The sequence below is a fragment of the Ictalurus punctatus genome, chromosome 4 (assembly GCF_001660625.3).
Source record: "Ictalurus punctatus breed USDA103 chromosome 4, Coco_2.0, whole genome shotgun sequence".
Classification (NCBI taxonomy): Eukaryota; Metazoa; Chordata; class Actinopteri; order Siluriformes; family Ictaluridae; genus Ictalurus; species Ictalurus punctatus.
In genome coordinates, this window is record NC_071284.1 from 21,981,047 (window position 1) to 22,001,046 (window position 20,000).

Genomic DNA, 20,000 nt, shown 5'->3' on the forward strand with positions numbered 1-20,000 from the left:
TTCTTCCCCATTCTGATGTTGGATGTGAGCATTAGTTGAAGCTCTTGACCTGTATCTGCATGATTTGTTTTGCGTATGCATTGTTTTGTGGCCACATGATTGTCTCATTGGAGTACAGCATAAATGAGCAGGTGTACAGTTCTTCCTATTAAAGTGCATGGTGAGTGTAGATCATTATTAAATAATACATTATAGAATATATTCAATACAGTGAATAAGTCTTAGGCACCCTTCATGGCTGATGTCTTTGGTACCTATTTGATGTCTTCTGCAATAGTTTCATTACAAAATAAAAAATAATAATTTCCAAACATTAATTTTATCAATGAAACTTAAATTTTTTGCTGTTTGTATTCATAAGTAATAAGTCAAACTCAATCAGGTAATAGAACATGTGTTGCATTTTCAATGATGTCATTAGCAATGATGGGATTTTAATTGCATATGCTGTACAGTAGCAGGTGATAGCTAATGTCTGTAGACATGTTGGCACCCTTGGTAATGATGAGCAGGAAAGTCTATGAAAGAAAATGTCCTTGTGGTTAATTAGCTAAGTCTTACATTGAAAAATATGACGGAAATGTAACCTTTATGTGAAGTAAATTTAATATATGAAAATATAAATACCCTTACCAAAAATATCGTGATTTTTCTTATAAAATTACTTCTTGTCATTACTTCCCGTTTCACTGCAGTATAAATATGAGATGACACTAGTCATTTATCAACATGGGGAAAATTACAGAATATACAAATTAAATGAGAAAAGTGTACCCTTCATGATCCAGGCAATAGCTTGAAAACAGCTACTTGCCTGAAAATGTTCATATCCAATGTTAGGGCAATAATTTAAAACAACCAGTGCTACAATTAACCTGCTTAAAAGAGGATGGGTATTTTGTCCACATGCACATTAAGGAGGCTGGTTCAAGAGGCAAAAATTTCTCCAAGGTTTCACAGATGGAGATTTGCAGATGATGGTAATATTTTTGGGGTTACAAAAGTCTCCAAATCTACAATTGGACACCACCTCCCACTACTAGAACAGTATGAAATGCAGGGGTGGAAATAATTATGACACAACACATGGTTTTGCTAGGGCATTTTAGTTTCTTAGAATGAATTTACTTCAATGAAAGGTTTGATTTCTTTAAAAAGAATGATTCAGTGTGAAATTAAGCAGTTTTCATAACCTTTTACTATCTTTACCAAGGGTGCCAATATTTCTTTGACTGACTGTATAATACTGAATACATTATAGATTTTAAGATGCTCAACAATCAATTAAATGTGTGTATACTGTAAATACCAATCAAAAAGTCACTCTACATGCTTACAATAAGAGCTGGAGTTGAATATGCATTACCATAGACAGTGAGGTTGACCATGTTTTCCCTGTTGCCTGCTGGGAAGGTGGTGTACTCGCAGATGTAGGCAGCCTCATCCAAAAGGCGCAGGTTGCTGAAAACAATTGTGGTGTCCTCAAGTGAAGGATTTTCCTGTGGCATGGCCAGGTGCTTGAAGGTAACACGATCTTTAAAAGCAGGAAGCACAGAGACACCTAGCGCTGGGTTGGCGATGGCCACATTCTGCTTGGTGCCATTGAAGGACTTCTGCCAAGTGACCTGCGAGATCTTTACTGGGGGCTTGCTGTTGATGAAGAGACAGTTCAGCTCCACTGTTGAACCCACGAAGCCAGATACCTCTGTGTCCATTTGCACAGACTGCCCATTCCCAACTGTAAAGAAAGACAAATCAACAATGAAGACAATTATGTAATTAAATCAAACACAATCCTGGACAAAATTATTGGAACAGTAAGACAAATTCTTCTGTTTTTGCTATAAACTGAAGACAAGTGTGTTTGAGCTCAAAACAATGAATATGAGATGCTAGATCAGAATTCAGTTTCTTTCCTGATATATACACCTAGATGTGTTAAACAACTTAGAACATGTCACCTTTTGTTTGAACCAACCTATTTTTAAATGATCAAAAATACTGGAACATGTGACTGACAGGTGTTTCTTGTTGCCCAGGTGTGCCCCGTTAGATTTGCTGTTTAAACAACGAATAGCTCTGGGGTTTTCCAGCTAAGATTGCATTTGTTGTTAAAAAGGATAAACCAACATGAAGACCAGAAATATATACATACATACATAATTAATATTTTATATTATATATATATATATATATATATATATATATATATATATATATATATATATATATATATATATATATATATATATATATATATATACACACACACACACATTTTATATTATATACATATATATACACACAGAGTTGCAATAAAAATTATTCAATGCCCGTTGCAATTCAGATTTATTGTCAAAATTGATTTTCAGCTGTTTGCAATGAACCAATCAAAGGCAAGCAAATGAAATAATTCAACACAATGAATGCTCCAAGTGGTTTCCGCAAATTCAACTGAAAATGCAACTTACAATGACAGACCTCTTGATTAAAGGTTAAACAAAAAAAGATTGGCATCTGGATCACTTTCGGTCGTAAAAATCCTGATCGGTGCATCACTAATGAACACCATTAAACTAAAGTGCTTTGCATCTGATGGGTAAATGAACTCACCCAATCACATCCTATATGAGATTATTCAGATATATACACAATATACACAGAGCAATTCGAGAACTAGCTCCAACCCAGAACCATGACAGTGGAAAATGTCTAATAGCGTAGCTTTAAATATTTTTAAGAGGAGCAGACTTCATATACTGAACCTTGAGGTATATTGTATTTGTTTACAAGGTGGAACAGGTTAACGGTTGTTTTTTTGCATACAGCCTGTAAAATTAACTGAATATATTACATTTAGTTTATCAGAAGGTAAATGAATGTGTCATGGCTCACAGTATGTTCCTAAATTCTGTCATAATTGACTAGTTCAGGTTTTCTCATGCCTACTTGTGTGTTATATTGTGGCACATTAACGTTACCATCTCTTTTATAAATAAATAAATAAATAAATAAATAAATAAATAGAAAACCCTAAACTTCAACCGTGCTCCAAAATTTTTTACTGTACTCCTAAATTTTTTATAATTCGGAGCACAAGTGCTCCTAAAAGAAGTTACAGTAGAGCCCTGAAACTGGTTCAGCACACAATTCCCCTAAAAAAAAAATAAATAAAAAAAAAAAGATTCATCCACAGAGTAAATCCATATTATGGAAAAAATTTTAAATCAAGTTTGGAAAAGTTGTCGGAAGCTTGGTGAAGGTGACGTTGAAGTCAAGCAACCATAGTGTAGTTCGTTTATAGCATATGGTTAGCTTTTTATTTCTGATTGCATTTAGGCTTCAAACTTCATAACAGTTGTGTTAATTTATGAAAATAATTATTGATGGACAAAACGTGTTAGTATTGTAAACTTTTGTTGATTACAGAGCGTATTTTTTTTTTTAAATAATCCAAAAGCCTATGGGAAAATCCTATTGGGTTTTTGTCGAGGGAATCAATGGGATGCTAACTTCCGGGTTCCGGTACAAAATGACGTCATCCTTGCACCACTCTATTGGGTGTAAACACAGTTATTGCCTTTTCTGCATAGGCCTGAATTGTTTTCATTTGGTTGCATATTTTGTTTATTTGATTGCATATTTTCATTTGGTTGATGACATTTATATTTTTACTTATCCTCTATTTTGGGAACAATTTTATTTATAATCTGCTTCTACAAGATGATGCACTTTAAGGACCAGTCTAATTTGATGCAAAGATTTGGAACAACACCCTCCTACCTCAACTCTCTCCTGAAGGCTTATGTTCCCTCACGCAATCTGCGATAAATCAATGACCAACGTTTAGTAGTACCTACTCAGAGTAGCTCAAGGTCCCTTTCAAAAACATTCAAACTAACTGTTCCTCAGTGGTGGAATGAACTTCCAACCTCAATCCGGACCGCAGAATCTCTCACCATCTTCAAAAAACAGCTAAAGACCCACCTCTTCCGTGAACACCTAACCCAACCCATAAATAAATAAATAAATAAATAGATAGATAGATAGATAGATAGATAGATAGATAAAGTGTATTTTGGCACTTACACCTCTACTCTGCGCACTTTGCTTCTTCTGGAACTCAACGGATCTTGTATGGTAGCACTACTTTTATTGTTCTCTGCTTGATATATCGCTTTGCTTGTATTTTCTCATTTGTAAGTCGCTTTGGATAAAACCATCTGCTAAATTAATAAATGGAATGCAAATGTACATTAGCAGGAATGTAGCACAACATGGAGGTGAAAGCAGCAGTCTGTTTATTTAAATGTGCAAGTGCAATAAAATATGTTGTCCCTAAAATCAATTAATAATCATGATCTCAATATTGTTCAAAATAATCGTGATTATAATTTTGGCCATAATCGTGCAGCCCTAGTTGGAATGTCCAATGACACCCAAGCTTCAGCTGCATACAGAGTGAACGTCAAATGATTTTCAATGGGGAGAATTTGGTTATTTTTGAAGAAGTTAAACTCACAGATTTATTAGAAGAGACATGCCACAGACGCAGGTAATTCACAAAAGCACAATCTCTTTCTCTCTCTAATAACTATTATATCATACTATTTATTATAATTAATTCAAATAAATGTAATTGTATCACACTTCTTTATCTCTGTGTATGATTTAGAGGCTGTACCAATACATCCAAAAGGGACTGTATATGTGCAAATCACAGAAAAGAAACCCCAGGTAGTGTCAGTATTATTTATATCAACAAAATGCATTTACAATACAATCCATATATTTTGCCTGCAAATACTTTCTTCTTTGAATATAGTTTGCAACCAAACACTTCCTTTCTTACTGTAGGTGGTAACAGAGCCTGTTCCAACTTTTTCATGGAGGTATTTACGAGAAAGACCACTGGGACTACAAATTTATTGTCTTCCTGAGGAGGAAGGCTTGGAGGCAGCCCACACAGCACCCCTGTAAAAAAAAAAAAAAATTTAACATAGGAATTCTGAGCAAACCCTCCAAAGTTCACCAAGTTTCCTGCACTTCTAAACTGTCTTGTGGGAGACCAGAACACCTATTAAATAAAACTCTACTCAATCCTGAGTAAGTGTGCCCAGACCAAAAACATTTGCAATGCACTATATCGACCCGTAAGCTATTGTATTTTTAATAGAAGTGAGCTAATACCAAAAATGACTTTTCCAACATGTGCTTTGATCACTTTCTTTAATGATAATGAAATATATTTTTATATTTGCAAGATTATGTTTAGCATCTGAGAATACCAAAGCAAGCAATTAATTAATTAATTTATCTTCAGGGACCACTTTATCCTGCTCAAAGTCCAGAGTGAATCCCAAGAACACTGCGCATGAGAGGGATACACTCTGCATGGGCTGTACTTGTACGTCATTATACAGATTCACAAGCACACAAGGTTTTATGTCCGTTTCTATAAACACTATTAATGTTGGCAAAATTAAGATTAAAAAAAGCTGTGGGGGACATAAATACATTTAAAATTGTGCTGCTAACAAACCATTCTATGCAGTGGTTACTCGAAAAAGATGCTTGTCATCATTATTATTGTTTGCAGTCTACACTCAACCCTCAGCTATCTCCACCAGACAATGCAAAAGTATCATGAGTATACAGTGAAATTTCTCATAATAAAAATCAGTTTATATGCAGGTGACATTCTACTAAATATCAGTAATCCATCATTGTCTTTTGACTCAGCCAATAATATATTTATTGACAACTGGTTACCTTATCAACTGCTGAGATTTTTTTTTTTTTTTTTTTTTTTTTTTTTTTTTAAATATGCAACATTGTATGAAAAATCTTGGAATTTGCATTTCACCAAACCCAAATAAATTATATAAACTCTTGTTGTAAGTCGAAAAAATGGAATACATTGCTCTTTATTGCACATGATTTTAATTGGCTGAATGTCAACAGTCAAAATAAAAATTCCATTCCCAAAATAATTTGTTTTGGGGTTTTTTTCCAATTACTTCTGCTACTGCAACCTCAAGCTGGTTCTCCCATCTTGACACTGCTGTCATTTGATACTTCAAGAAATGTCTTCTATTATTTTCTTCCACATCAATTACAATATACATTACAGTCATGGTCAAACATTGCTTGAATAAAATGCTTGGGGTAGTCTTCCAAAAGCTTCTCACTTTCTCAATACTTTGTGGAATTTTTGCTGGTGTAACATGTGTAACGTTCTGGCCACCTTGCTTGAATACATTTCTTCAGTTCAGTCCACACATTTTCTATGGGATTCAGGTCAGGGCCTGTGATGGCCACTCGAATACTTTGTTGTCTTTTTGGAAGTACAGTGCTGTGAAAAAGCATTTGCCCTCATCCTGATTTCTTCTTATTTTTGTGTATAGCTCATACCAAATAGTTTTAGATCATCAGATGAAATACAACATAAAAGAAAGGCAACCCGAGTAAACACACAATACAGTTTTTATTATTATTATTATTATTATTATTATTATTATTATTATTATTATTGATGCAAAAAAAAGTTATCCAAAGTTATCACCAATGTGAAAAATGAACTGCCCCCTTAAAATTAAAATCTGGTTGTGCCACCTTTAGCAGCAAATCACTGCAACTAAACGCTTCCGTTAACTGGAGATCTGTCTTTCACTTACTTCTAGGATAAGGATTTACTCTTATGCTTTGGATTATATTGGATTATAATCCAGTTGCATTTGAGTTTCAATTTACAGACATTTTCCTTTAGGATTTTCTGGTAAAGAACAGAATTAATGTTTCCCTCAATTATTACAAACTGCCCAAGCCCTGAAGCAGTAAAGCATTCCCACACCATCACACTACCACCACCATGCTTGACCGTAGGTATGATGTTCTTTTTGTGGAATTCTGTGTTTGGTTTATGCCAAATGTAACAGGACCCTTGTCTTCCAAACAGTTCTACTTTTGAGTCATCAGTCCACAGAACATTCTCCCAAAAGGTTTGAGGATCATCAAGGTGCATTTTAGCAAAATTCAGACAAGCCTTAAAATGTTCTTTTGGATTAGTAGTGGGTTTCACCTTGCCACTCTTCCATGGATGCCATTTTTGCCCAGTGTCCTTTTGATAGTGGAGTCATGAACAGTGACCTTTATTGATGCAAGCCTGTAGGCCCTTTTGATGTTGTCCTTGGCTCTTTTCTGACTTGCTGGATGAGTAGTTGCTGTGCTCTTGGAGGAATTTTGAAAGGTCGGCCACTTCTGGGAAGGTTCACTACTGTTTTTTTTTACCCCATTTGGAGAGAATGGATCTCACTGTGGTTCTTTGGAGTCCCAGAGCTTTTAAAATAGCTTTGCAGCACTTCCCAGACTGATGTATATCAATCACCTTCTTCCTCATTATTTCTGGAACTTCTTTCAACTTTGGCATAGTGTGTTACAAGATAAGACTTTTTAACCAAATTCATGCTGTTGAAAAATTTCTATTTAAGTGTTGATTTGATTGAACAGGGTTTGCAGTAATCAGGCCTGGTTGTGTCTAATCCAGGTGAACACCATTATGAATGCAGTTTCATAGATTTGGGGAATGAGTAACTATGGGGGCAAATACATTTTCACACAGGCCCAGTTTAAAACTATATTGTGTTTACTCAGGTTGCCTCTGTTTTAGCTTAGATTTTGTTTTAATTTCTGAAGCAATTAATATGAGATGTACAGGAAAAACAGAAGAAATCAGGATTGTGACCAGTTGTGACCAAGTTTTAACTTTCTGGCTGATGTCTTGACGTGTTGTTTCAGCATTTCTAGATATTCCTCCTTCCTCATAATGCCGTCTACTTTCTGAAGTGCCCCATGCTTGTACATACTTTGCCACCTGAGGCCTCCAATTCCTTCACCAGTTCCTATGTTGTTGGCTCGGATTCAGTTGAACCTTGCGGACCAAACTTCATCCGTAGTTAATTTTTCCCTCCTTTCTAAACGATGCATCATCTGTGTGTTCCCAAGATCTTTATATTTACATGTAATTGTTCACACAGATGCTTGTGGTACATTAAGTTGTTTGGAAATTGCTCCTAAGTAGAATCATCAGATTTTCACAAAAGTAGATAAAGAAAACCCAATTAAACAAATGAGACATTGGCTTGGAGGAATTTTAGCCTATTCCTCAGTACAGAACAGCTTTAGCTCTGGGATGTTGGTGGGTTTCCTCACATGAACTGTTGCTTCAGGTCCTTCCACAGCATTTCTACTGGATTAAGGTCAGGACACTGACTTGGCCATTCCGAAACATTAACTTTACTCTTCTTTAACCATTCTTTGTTAGAACGACTTAGGGCCGTTGTCTTGCTGCTGGCCTACTTTCTTTTGAGATTTAGTTCATGCACAGATGCCTTGACATTATCCTTTAGAATCTGCTGGTATAATTCAGAAACCATGATACTACCACCAGCATGGTTCATAGATTGGATAAGGTTCTTATGCTGGAATGCAGTGTTCTCCTTTCTCCAAACATTATACTTCTCATTTAAACCAGAAAATTCTATTTTGGTCTCATCCATCCCAAAAACATTTTTCCAATACCCTTCTGGCTTTTAGAAAACTGAAGATGGGCAGCAACGTACTTATTGGAAAGCAGTGCCTTTATCCTTGCAACTCTGCCAAGCACATCATTTTTGTTCAGTATTCTCCTGATGGTGGGCTCATGAATATTAACCAATGTGAGTAAGGTCTTTAGTTGCTTAGAAGTTACCCTGGGTTCCTTTGTGACCCAACATGCTATTACACGTCTTGCTCTTGGAGTGATCTTTGTTGGTTGACCACTGCTGGGGAAGGTAACAATGGTCTTGGACTTGCTCAATTTGTACACCATGTGTCTGACTGTGGATTGGTGGAGTCCAAATTCTTTAGAGATGGTTTTGTAACCTGTTCCAACCTGATGACAACTCTTTTTCTGAGGTCCTCAAAAATCTTCTTGTTTGTGGAAGTGTATCATGACAGGAACAAAGTATTGTGAAGATCAGACTTTGATAGATCCCTGTTAATAAAACTGGGTGCTCTCTCACACCTGATTGTCATCCCATTGATTGAAAATACCTGACTGTAATTTTACCTTTATGTTAACTACTAATCCTAGAGGTTGACATACTTTTGCCACTCACAGATATGTAATATTGGATCTTTTTCATTAGTAAATAAATGACCAGGTTCTTTTTGTCTACTTTTAGGACTTGTGTGAAAATCTAATGTTTTCGGTCGAATTTATGCAGAAATCCAAAACAAATGCTAAAGGGTTCACAAATTTTCCAAACACCACTGTACTTTAAGACTATCTGTTCCTATACTTTTGCTCACATAAAAATTGAGGGTTCTGCCACCAAAGGTGCCATGCTTTAAGTTGTCATGCTTTAACACATCGCGTTGTAAATATTAAAAAATGAAAACTCTCCATCATGAGATGTTCCATCATCAAATATTCATCTGGCTTGCCAAAAGAAATGCATGGTAACATGAAATGTGTGGAGTTGTGAAAAACTGAGATTGAATATTAGTTATACTAGGTGTATGTAAACTTTTTACCTCAACTGTCTATTTGCAGTGTCTCACAGAAGTCTATCAAGAATGTATTGCTGGATGTTGTGGGCAAGCTGAGCTCCCAAATGTCAGCATACCAATATTCTACAACAGAGTATTACTTAGTAACATCTGCAATCATTACCATCATCCAAACATGTTCAACTACTGATATTAACATCACTAACCATCACCAACTAGAAAGACAGAACCAAAGCATCTTGGTTTTTATATTAGCACTGGCCAACAGATCACTCAGACTCTGAGGAAACTATGATTCCTCTTTACACGTGCCACTTATATCTAATATGTAAAACAATATGTAAAACATTAATTAGCTCTCCTTGGTTTTTAACCTGTTGCATGTTCATGTATGACATTTCATGTTAGCAAGTTGGTAATAGTGATGAAAATTTACAACTACGCACCAAATTTTAATTCCATCTCTAAAAGGAAAATCAGGCCATCAGTGACCCCTCCACTTACCTAAGCTTTTCTTTTGTCATATTTTCCTCTGTTCTTTTCTCACTCTATTGAAAGAGTTTCATTCAAAAACTTCTGTTTTATGGTGCAGTCACACTATTTTTTGTGAGAGCAACCATTTTTTTCACTTTACTAAAATATTAGAATTCATTTTAAGTACATTTTAAAGATAAATCATATACTGTAGTGTACTCCAAGTTACATTTTAGTCACTAATCATTCTCATTGGAGCTGGACAGACAGTACACGCCCATGACAGTACTGTAGATCCACTTCTAAGAGAGACAAACTACAAGCAATGCAAGCAAAGTGTGAAGGCAAGGTTTCTGTGCTATTCTCCTTGGTATCTCTCTCTCTCTCTCTCTCTCTCTTTGTGGCAATGCACAGTTGTGTCTCCAGTGAACTCTTGGCTCCTGGTGTAAGAGATTTGGGTTATCCTAGAGGCACAGGTGAGATTTCTCTTTTCTTGACTGCACTATGCCTTAAGGTGCTCTACAAGTGGTTCCTGCACAGACTCATCCCAAAACACACATGCGCCTACAAAACACACACACCTCTTTCTCGCATTTCTCAAATAACAGACAATGTAACTTTCAAAAATACATATACCGATCAGCCATAACTTTAAAATGGTGGTTCTCAAACTAGAGGCCATCAGGTGGCGTCAGGGGCAGGGGGGGCGGAGGCGTCATAGAAATTCTAGAACTTTTTTATTATTATTATTATTAATTTTACCTGTATGTAAGTCACAATTGTCAACCTTTGAGGTATGAAATACATAACAATGAGAAATATTAATAAATTATACACAGCACACTAAGGCACACACCAAACAGAGACATCCAGTGAAATACTAGTGTACAGTACTGTTAGCCACACACTGATAAAACCTAAGGTTGTATAAAATGGATATGTTTTTACATCGATGACGTAGTCTCTATGCTGAGAACGCTAATAAAGAAGAGCCTGAGTGAAAAAAAATTTAATTGCAAAAATTTGATCACTGTAGGGGGCCACAAAGGGATGCACCCTACATAAGGGGGGCCTCATGCTGAAAACATTTGAAAACCACTGCTTTAAAACCACTGACGTGAAGTGAATAACACTGATTATCTTGTTACTATGGCGGAAAAACAGAGTAATGGAAGAAGGTGGCCTGGTCTGATAAATCATGTTTTCTTTCATCATGTGGATGGCTGTGTTTGCATCGCTTACCTGAGGAAGAGATGGCACCAGGATGCACTATGGGAAGAAGGCAGGCTGGCAGAGGAAGTGTTATGTTCTGGGCAAGGTTTTGTTGGGAGACCTTGTGTCCTGGCATTCATGTGGATGTTACTATGACATGTACCACATAACTAAACGTTGGTGCACAACAAGTATTTCATGGCAACAGTATTCCCAAATGGCAGTGGCCTCTTTCAGCAAGATAATGCATCCTGACACACTGCAAAAATAGTTCAGGACTGGTTTGAGGATCATGACAAAGAGTTCTAGGTGTTGACTTGGACTCCAAATTCCGTAGACCTCCATCTAATCGAGCATCTTTGGGATGTGCTTGAAAACAAGTCCGATCCTTGGAGGCCCCACCTTGCAACTTACAGGATGTAAAGGATCTGCTACTAACGTCTTGGTGCCAGATACCACAGTACTCCTTGTGGAGTCTATGCCTTGATGGGTCAGAGCTGTTTTGGCAGCTCAATTGGGTCTACACAATATTAGGCAGGTGATTTGAATGTTATGGCTAATTGGTGTAAATACAGAGAGAATTTACCCTTTAAAACTCTTAAGAAACATGTTTGAATAGACAATCAACTTGAGTCAAATTCCCTACTATGTAGGCTTACTATAAACCATTTTAAGCAAAGTAAAGAAACTGGCTGAGGATCAAGCCTTTAGGGGAAGTTTAGTTTCACCCTCTAGCAGCACGTTAAAAGATGAGCTTTGGGTTGTAGTAACCAGTAGGAAGAGTTTTATTCAGTTGGAAATCTACAAAAACTGACTGTAAATTAAGTTGAATTCTTAGAATAGGCATTTCTCCTGGCCAACAAGGATGAAACTTGCTAGTTTCATATAGCAGGAATATGCATTTCACTAGAATATGTGTGCCCATATTAATAAATATTTATTTAAATGAAAAAAGAAAATACCATGTAGGATGTATGCACATGCAGCACAAAGCCAAGACCTGTTTTTGAGTGTACTTCTACTGTTGTGTTTCTTCCTTTGTTACTCTAAAGAAAATATGCAGGAATTCAATGGTAATTAATGGGAAACGGCAAGACACAGATGAATATGGTCTTTTTTTTTTAAGGCAACAGGTCACAGCCTTTGCACTTTAATTTCATAAAAGTATTTATTAAACTGGAGCTGACAAGAATGTTACAATTATTTATGCAAATAGGACTTTATCTAATTAAATGTGCATAGGTTTCCATACTTCAATCCAATGGTTGTAAGTGAAAAAACAAAAACAGTGAAACAAACATGGTTATGCTGAGTTTTGACATTTGTATTACTACAGATTAAAAGAAAATGTCTTGGTTGCAATTTAGCTAAAATTCTACAAAATAACTAATAACCAAAATAACTGAGAATACCAAAATCGTAATTACTACCTGCAGTGGTCTGCAAAAACAGATGTAACAATAAAACTCTAATAAAATTTCATAAAAATTATTCTGAAAAACCTGTGTGCCTGTGTGTGAACAAGCAAATACATTATCATAATGTCTAGAAGTCTGGACTCTCCTGTGATACAATCAGTACGTTTACATGGACAACAATATTCCGATATTAACCCAATTAAGACAATAATCTGATTAAGAAACTACCATGTAAACAGCGATTTCTGACACTCGAAATAAACACGAATCGAATTAAGACACGTGGAATCGAATTAAGACACGTTCCTGTTTTAATCGCATTATCGAAGTGCATTATGGACATGTGCACACCTTAATCACACTGTTAACATCATGTGGGAGTTTCGCCGCATTTTGCGACAGGACATTTTGCTCTCTCCCACCAGTCCTTACTTCGTACTCTCATCAAGTAAATCAGAGTTTGTCGCGGTGGCATGAATGTTGCCAAATGAAAGTACAGAGGAGGCCTATTGCTGGAGAATTTGTATACGCCGTTGACTATTTGCACGTATAGCATGACAAATAATTAACTGCACTTGAAGCTTTCAGAAATTAAAAATAAAAACACCCAAAACTGTATATGGTACCATGACGAAGACGAATTGTATGTCGATACGTTAAATTCTGGAGGGAATGTCGGACAGCGCGGTGTGGCGACGTAATGACGTGTGCCGTTAATCGATCTATGTTCTATAACATGTAAAACGGGAACATGAAAGGAGTATTCTAAAAGGAACTCATGTAAAAACCTTAATCACAATATTATCTTATTCAGAATCAGGTCAGTAATTAGATTATTGCTGTCCATGTAAACGTAGTCACTGATGCCCTTTGAGGAGGATGATTGAAAAAGCTGCAATAGGAGCAGACTAAACTCAATGTAGAAGAGTAAAAATGTCCGAACACTGAAGCAATTCAGAAACGAAGAAGCTCTATCATTTGTTCCAAGTATAAGGTAATTTAGGAATGAATTAGTAGCACACTGCAACATGGCATGAGTAGAATGATCATTTGGTTTGGCATGGCATGAGACCCAGCTGATAAATTTAATTGTTCCAAATGTAAAATACTAAATTCATTGTATGTGACATTTGTTATACATCGCATCCTGTGGTATGGAACTTTCATCACAAATGTGAACGTGTGCAAAATGTAGTTTGAAGGCTGCATGTTTGAATGACACAAAGCCAGAACATTACAGTTTAAGGTAATGTCCCAAGGTTTTGTGTAAAAACAATGCTATTTTCTGTATGGACAAGAAGCTGGTTGCTGTTAGTATGCAAGTTTGCCATGTTTGGATGTTTAGAGTGGGAGTTATTGGAATGTTGACCTTTTAGGTGATGCAAAAACTCATCATCTCGCATGTGGTGCATCATCTCACTTTAACAGATTAATGGTGCTTGACAGTGCAGAATCTCTTGATCCTGGATCATCCACCTAGAGGAACACTGGTGTCCTTGTCTAACTCTGGACAGCCATCAGTTTTTGCCCAATACAGATTGCATTAAACACATATCTGGTGAAAAATATACTTTCCAATATCCTACCTCAAATCAGAAAACCATCTATGTCAGCTCTGTAGCAGAAGGATGTAATGTCTACTCATAAAGTCCCATGAGAGTGAGGCACTAAGACAATGCCATAAAGGAGAAAACAGACATTCACTCCTACACTGCCTTCCTGCTTCAGTCTCCCTGTGTAATGCAGCAAATCAACAGCAGCCCTGGCATGCAAGAGACCAGAGAAGGTATAATTAAACATAAAGACCCCTCCAGTCTAAGTGCAGAAGAAACCGGGGTCTCCAGAGGCTTATTTAGGACTGGATGAGGCCCTTGCCAACCAGAAAGCAAGAGATTGTAATTAGTGTACACAATAGAGATGCAGTGTGCAGTAGGAAGGGAAAGAAACCGCAGAGATTTTAAATAAATAAATAAGGAGAAAGAGTAATCAAAAAAGAGATCTGCTCACTGGAGTATTCATTAGGAAACCGTAGCAAACACATTCACAAATGTATTAATTAGTTAAAGCAAGTGTACATACTGCCTTTTTTTGCACCACTAGTAGTCTCTTGCTTTAGTAGTGTTATTATAATATACTCTCCCTGATCACTGAAATGAAAGGCTGTATTCAATTCTAAGCAGGCTGTTCCATCATGGTCCCAATTTGCTTCACTTGCTCTACAATAAGCAACAATTACTGCTCCATGTGTCCATATGGCCTCACCCAGCTCATGTTTGACTGACACAAAGATGCTTCATACAGCAAAACCTTAAGTGTCATGCAAGTACCTATAACTTAAAGACTAGCATTGTAACTAGGCCTGTCACAATACAGTGGTGCTTGAAAGTTTGTGAACACTTTAGAATTTTCTATATTTCTATATAAATATGACCTAAAACAATAGTAGCTTTTCACACAACTCACAAGTGATCCAATTTTACATAGCTGCGAATGGCAAAAGTATGTGAACCTACAGGATTATCAGTTCATTTGAAGGTGAAATTAGAGTCAGGTATTTTCAATCAATGGGACGGCAATCAGGTGTGAGTGAACATGCTGTTTTATTTAAAAGGAGCCCAGACTATGAAGACTTGTAGGCCTTAACACACAATAACTGCCCTCTCCTACTAAAATACGTTGTTAGAAACATATGAAATAATGTTCATTACTTTAAAAATCCTTAATATTTAATACATATTTTAACCTACAGTGGCCGCCATTATGTGACATGTGCAATGAAATCTGAGTCGATGAAGTAAAATGGTTGCACTTGAGCATTAATAAGAATTAGCTACTAGCCCCTGCAGCAAGAAAATAATGCCACACTGTGCTGCTTTTGGCTGTAATTTTCTAGTTCTTGTGTGCTGTGATACAGGGGATAACTGTAAATATATTCAAACCCATAAGCATCTTGTTAATGTGTTTTTTTCCTATAGATTCTCATAACGTAAAGCTCTTGTAAAATTAGCCTAAAACACCTAGCCAAGGCATACCCAAAGTAAAATGAAAGCTGTTCTTGAACCATGCATGGTTGGAATACATGCATGGTTTTGGTCTCTCTTGAAATGTGGACTAAATATTTTTACATAATTGGACTGTTCAGACCTTTGCCAGTGTAACAAGACTGTTTTTGTCAGGATGTTATGGACTAGTGGATTACTATGAGGCTTCATATGAGGTGAGTTGCCTCAGTTTTGTAAGTGTTTGTATATCAGTGGTCTGACAGAGACATTGATTGTAGCTGCTGTTGTGATTGGATCTTGAAACCGTTTATATTAGGGGTGTAACAATACACTCAGCTCACGATTCGATACACATCATGATACTGGGTTCACAATACGAATCACAGTATTTTGAACAAAATGAAAAAATGAATGAGAAATTCAAATAGCAGTTGTAGCAGTTTTGTTGTACATACGTAAACTTAAAGAATAATTCAACTTAAAGAATGAATATAAATTAATTATTTAATGAATTAATTTAAAGATTTAATTTAACCTTCTGTATGTAAATTAACAATTGACTAGGAGTGTCACTGAACAATAAAACTGAATTTTAACATGAAATTAGAATTAAGATAGTTGAAACCTAAGAGAGAACTTCTTAAAGCAGTAAAAGTACAAAAATAAAAAACAAACATTAAAATAAATAGTGTTCTGTTCAAGTAAATTCAACTCAACATAAACAGCTTTTAGGTTTGTTTAGGTTACTTGCAAAAAAACAGCACATCTACATTTTCAGGCAGAAGCTGGGATCTTTGTGCAAAATGCAGATGGAGGGCAGGAAGTGATTTTCTCTAGGAATCACCATCACAAACTCAAAATGCCTATGTTTTGCATCATTTATGGTTGCTCAAATTGATCAAACCTATAAACCACAAGGAGTTTATATCGTGTACCAAATGTTCATAAGGGGGAAAAAAGCAAGAAATTGACAGAAAAACTCAGGAAAAACTGGCTTGTAAACCTGCGTCTGCGGTCGGGAGGAGCTGAGTCGTATAATGCTCATGTGTGCAGAAACCACTTTGTCAAAGGTAAGTTAACACAACTTACACATGCTATGTTTATGTACCATTAGCTGCCTCCGTAATTTGTAAAGTTTAAGCAATTGTTTCGCGATGATCCAGGCCCATAGTGGCATTTCTGCAGACCTCTGAGAGTGATTAACCTAATAACGTAAAGTAAAGAAACGCAACACTAACATCGAGAGGTGCAGCAGTGCTGAATGTTTGTTACTAGGTTAATCCACAGGACGAAAATTTTTTTTAAAAATGCTGCTCACCCGGGTGAAAACCAAACGATAATCATTGTGGAGCACCTTGGTACAGAGGTCGTTGACCCCAACCTCTAACAAAAAAGTTGGATTCATCCATATTTTTGTATGCTTTCATTTGTTGTCTGGAGGAAACTGTAGTTGCTCATATCTACCGCCTCAATGGCAGGCAAGTATTTCAATTCAGTAGAAAACTCGCTCCTCTTCATAACATAAGGATCACGTCCAACATATGTTGTGATCAGGGATGCACCAAATGCTCAGCAACCGAAATTATTCGGCCGGAAATAGCAAAGAAAGCATTTTCGGTGTTCGGCCAAATCAGTGAAAAGGCCGAATAAATTTGACCAAACAATTACGTGTTTGATGATGCGACCAAATAGCCTAGCAACCAGAGTGAAACGTGCGAATGTCACGACCTTGATGAGGGGGTGCGCGCATGCACGAGCTACGTGCACAAGCTACGTGCTCTTCGGATGTTTACTGTGGACACGTGCGTTTGTTTTGTTTCTGTTCCGGAGTATTCGGTCACGTCGCGAGACGTAAAGGAGTAGAGTACAGAAGCAGGTAAAGACGTATTTATTTAAGGGCAGGCAGACAAATCCAAATCGTAATCCAGAAAACTTAGTCAAGATAGGCAAAGGGTCGGGTGACCGGCAAACAGGCATAAAAGGGGCAAAGCAGGAATCAAAGTCGCGTTCACAGAAAACAGGGTCAAAACACAAAACAAGAAACATGAACTAGTACTATGGACTGGGAGCGGAACACCAGCGGGGACTAAATTAAATAATCTATAGTTTAAACTAACTAAATCTATCAAGGAACATAACATTAACAACGTATCTAACTATACTATATCTACTATAATACTCCACGAGGTGTACAGGGACGCGAGCGGTAAATATCCCTAATATAATCAGCCATATATAACCGTTGTATTGTGCCTTGTTGGTAGCCTATGCCTGCTGGAATGAAAAAAAAAATGTTCAGTGTTAAATAAATATTTTGAAATTGTAGTTTTTGTAATTTTTTCTTTGAAAAGCAAGACAAAATAGTAAAAAAACACATTCTGACTATTTAATTTATGCAATGGTGAAAAAAAATGGCAAAACAAATGGAAAAAACGCGAAAAAACGCAAGTTTTTCATTTCCGTGCATCCCTAGTTGTGATTTTCTGTTTATACCTTTCTCTTGAAATAGTGTCTAAACCAGTACAGTATGGACTTTCCTCCATCTCATCCATTCTGCTTTTCACGTCCTGCCCGCAATCTGAATTTCATGCGTCATCAGAATCACGTGATTTCAAACAAGCTATAGCATAAAACGGACGTCATATCGTAAAAATATCGCCACAACTGCACGATACATATCGTAACATTTTTGTATCAGGGTTCGATATATAGTTACACCCCTAATTTCTATTAATCGAATCACAAGAATCTTTGCTTTCCAAAGATGCTTACCTTCGTACACACAGAAGCTGTGTAGATAGATTTGCTCAAAATATGGCGACAGCGTGCTGGCAGGCTATCTGAATTTTAACAGGATAAAGTATACAATGACTGATAATCTCTAAAATTATTGATATTAGAATACATTTCATCATCAAACAATAGTTTATCCCATATGCTTACCTTGTACAACAAACACTCTTGTTTGGCATAGACGTGCAGTTGCTACACAGACACAATCAATTTTGCCCCACTCTCGCCTCCTCACCTCTCTGATAGTCTTCATTTTGATTTACATTTTGAGTAATGTCTTCCATATTAGTCTCCTTGCTTATGTTATGCCTGAGTTCAAATTGAAAAGGCTGAAGACATGTTTACATCGCTGTAGGGTCGCTGGAGAATCAAGACCGTTGCAACCATTGACATCATTACCCAGTATGCACTGCGACGTAAATGGCAATGGCCTACGAGTGCAGGGATTTTTTTTTTTTTTTTTTTTTTTAAACAGACATCGATTGTTTTTATATAGCAGATGTCAGGTTGATCTAATAAGCCATACAAGTCTTTGTAGTCAGGGTTCCCTTTAAAGAACAGGGATCTATCAAAGTCTGATCTTCACAACACGTTTGTGGAAGTGTATCATGACAGGAACAAAGGAGATTTCTGAGGACCTCAGAAAAAGGAGTTGTTGATCATCAAGCTGGAAAAGGTTACAAAACCATCTCTAAAGAGTTTGGACTCCACCAATCCAGTCAGGTAGATTATGTACAAATGGCAGAAATTCAAGACCATTATTACCCTCCCCAGGAGTCGTCGACCAACAAAGATCACTCCAAGAGCTAGCCCACGAGGTCACAAAGGAACCCAAGGTAACTTCTAAGCAACTAAAGGCCTCTCTCACATTGGCTAATGTTAATGTTCATGAGTCCACCATCAGGATAAAACTGAACAACAATGGTGTGCATGGCAAAGGTGCAAGGAGAAAACCACTGCTCTCCAAAAAGAACATTGCTGCCCATCTGCATTTCAAAGATCACGTGGACAAGCCAGAAAGCTATTAGAAAAAATAGAACTATTTGGTTTAAATGAGAAGCATTTTTTTGGTGAAAGTAAAAAACTACATTCCAGCATGAGAACCTTATTCCATCTGTGAAAAATGGTAGAGGTAGCATCATAGTTTGGGCCATGGCTTACAATCATTGATGGAACAATGAATTCTGAAGTATACCGAATATCGAATTCTAAAGGAAAATGTGAGGACATCTGTCCATGAACTGAATCTCTAGAGAAACTGAGTCATGCAGCAAGACAATGACCCTAAGCGCGCACACACGTCATTCTACCAAAAATGGTTAAAGAAGAATAAAGTTAAGGTTTTGGTATGGCCAAGTCAAAGTCCTGATCTTAATCCAATAGAAATGTTGTGGAAGGGCCTAAACCAAGCAGTTCATGTGAGGAAACGCACCAACATCCCAGAGTTGAAGCTGTTCTCTAAAGAGGAATGGGCTAAAAAAAATTTCATGAAAGTAAAGGTTCACATTCTTTTGCCACTCACAGAAATATAATATTGGATAATCTTTCT

At 36.7% G+C, this 20,000-nt stretch overlaps 1 protein-coding gene across 5 annotated transcripts in view; it reads right to left on the reverse strand.

Moving 5' to 3' along the window:
* nectin1b (nectin cell adhesion molecule 1b) overlaps positions 1 to 20,000 on the reverse strand; it is a 304,891-nt gene that overhangs the window by 215,343 nt on the left and 69,548 nt on the right. For 3 of the 5 annotated variants that reach the window (XM_017465298.3, XM_017465297.3, XM_017465296.3), the window contains exon 2: positions 1,367 to 1,738. In XM_017465298.3, coding sequence (XP_017320787.1) covers positions 1,367 to 1,738 — 372 coding nt within the window. Of the gene's footprint in view, positions 1 to 1,366; positions 1,739 to 4,852; positions 4,975 to 9,576; positions 11,970 to 20,000 lie in introns of those variants that run through there. The other 2 variants (XM_053678054.1, XM_017465299.3) reach the window with 2 other exon arrangements.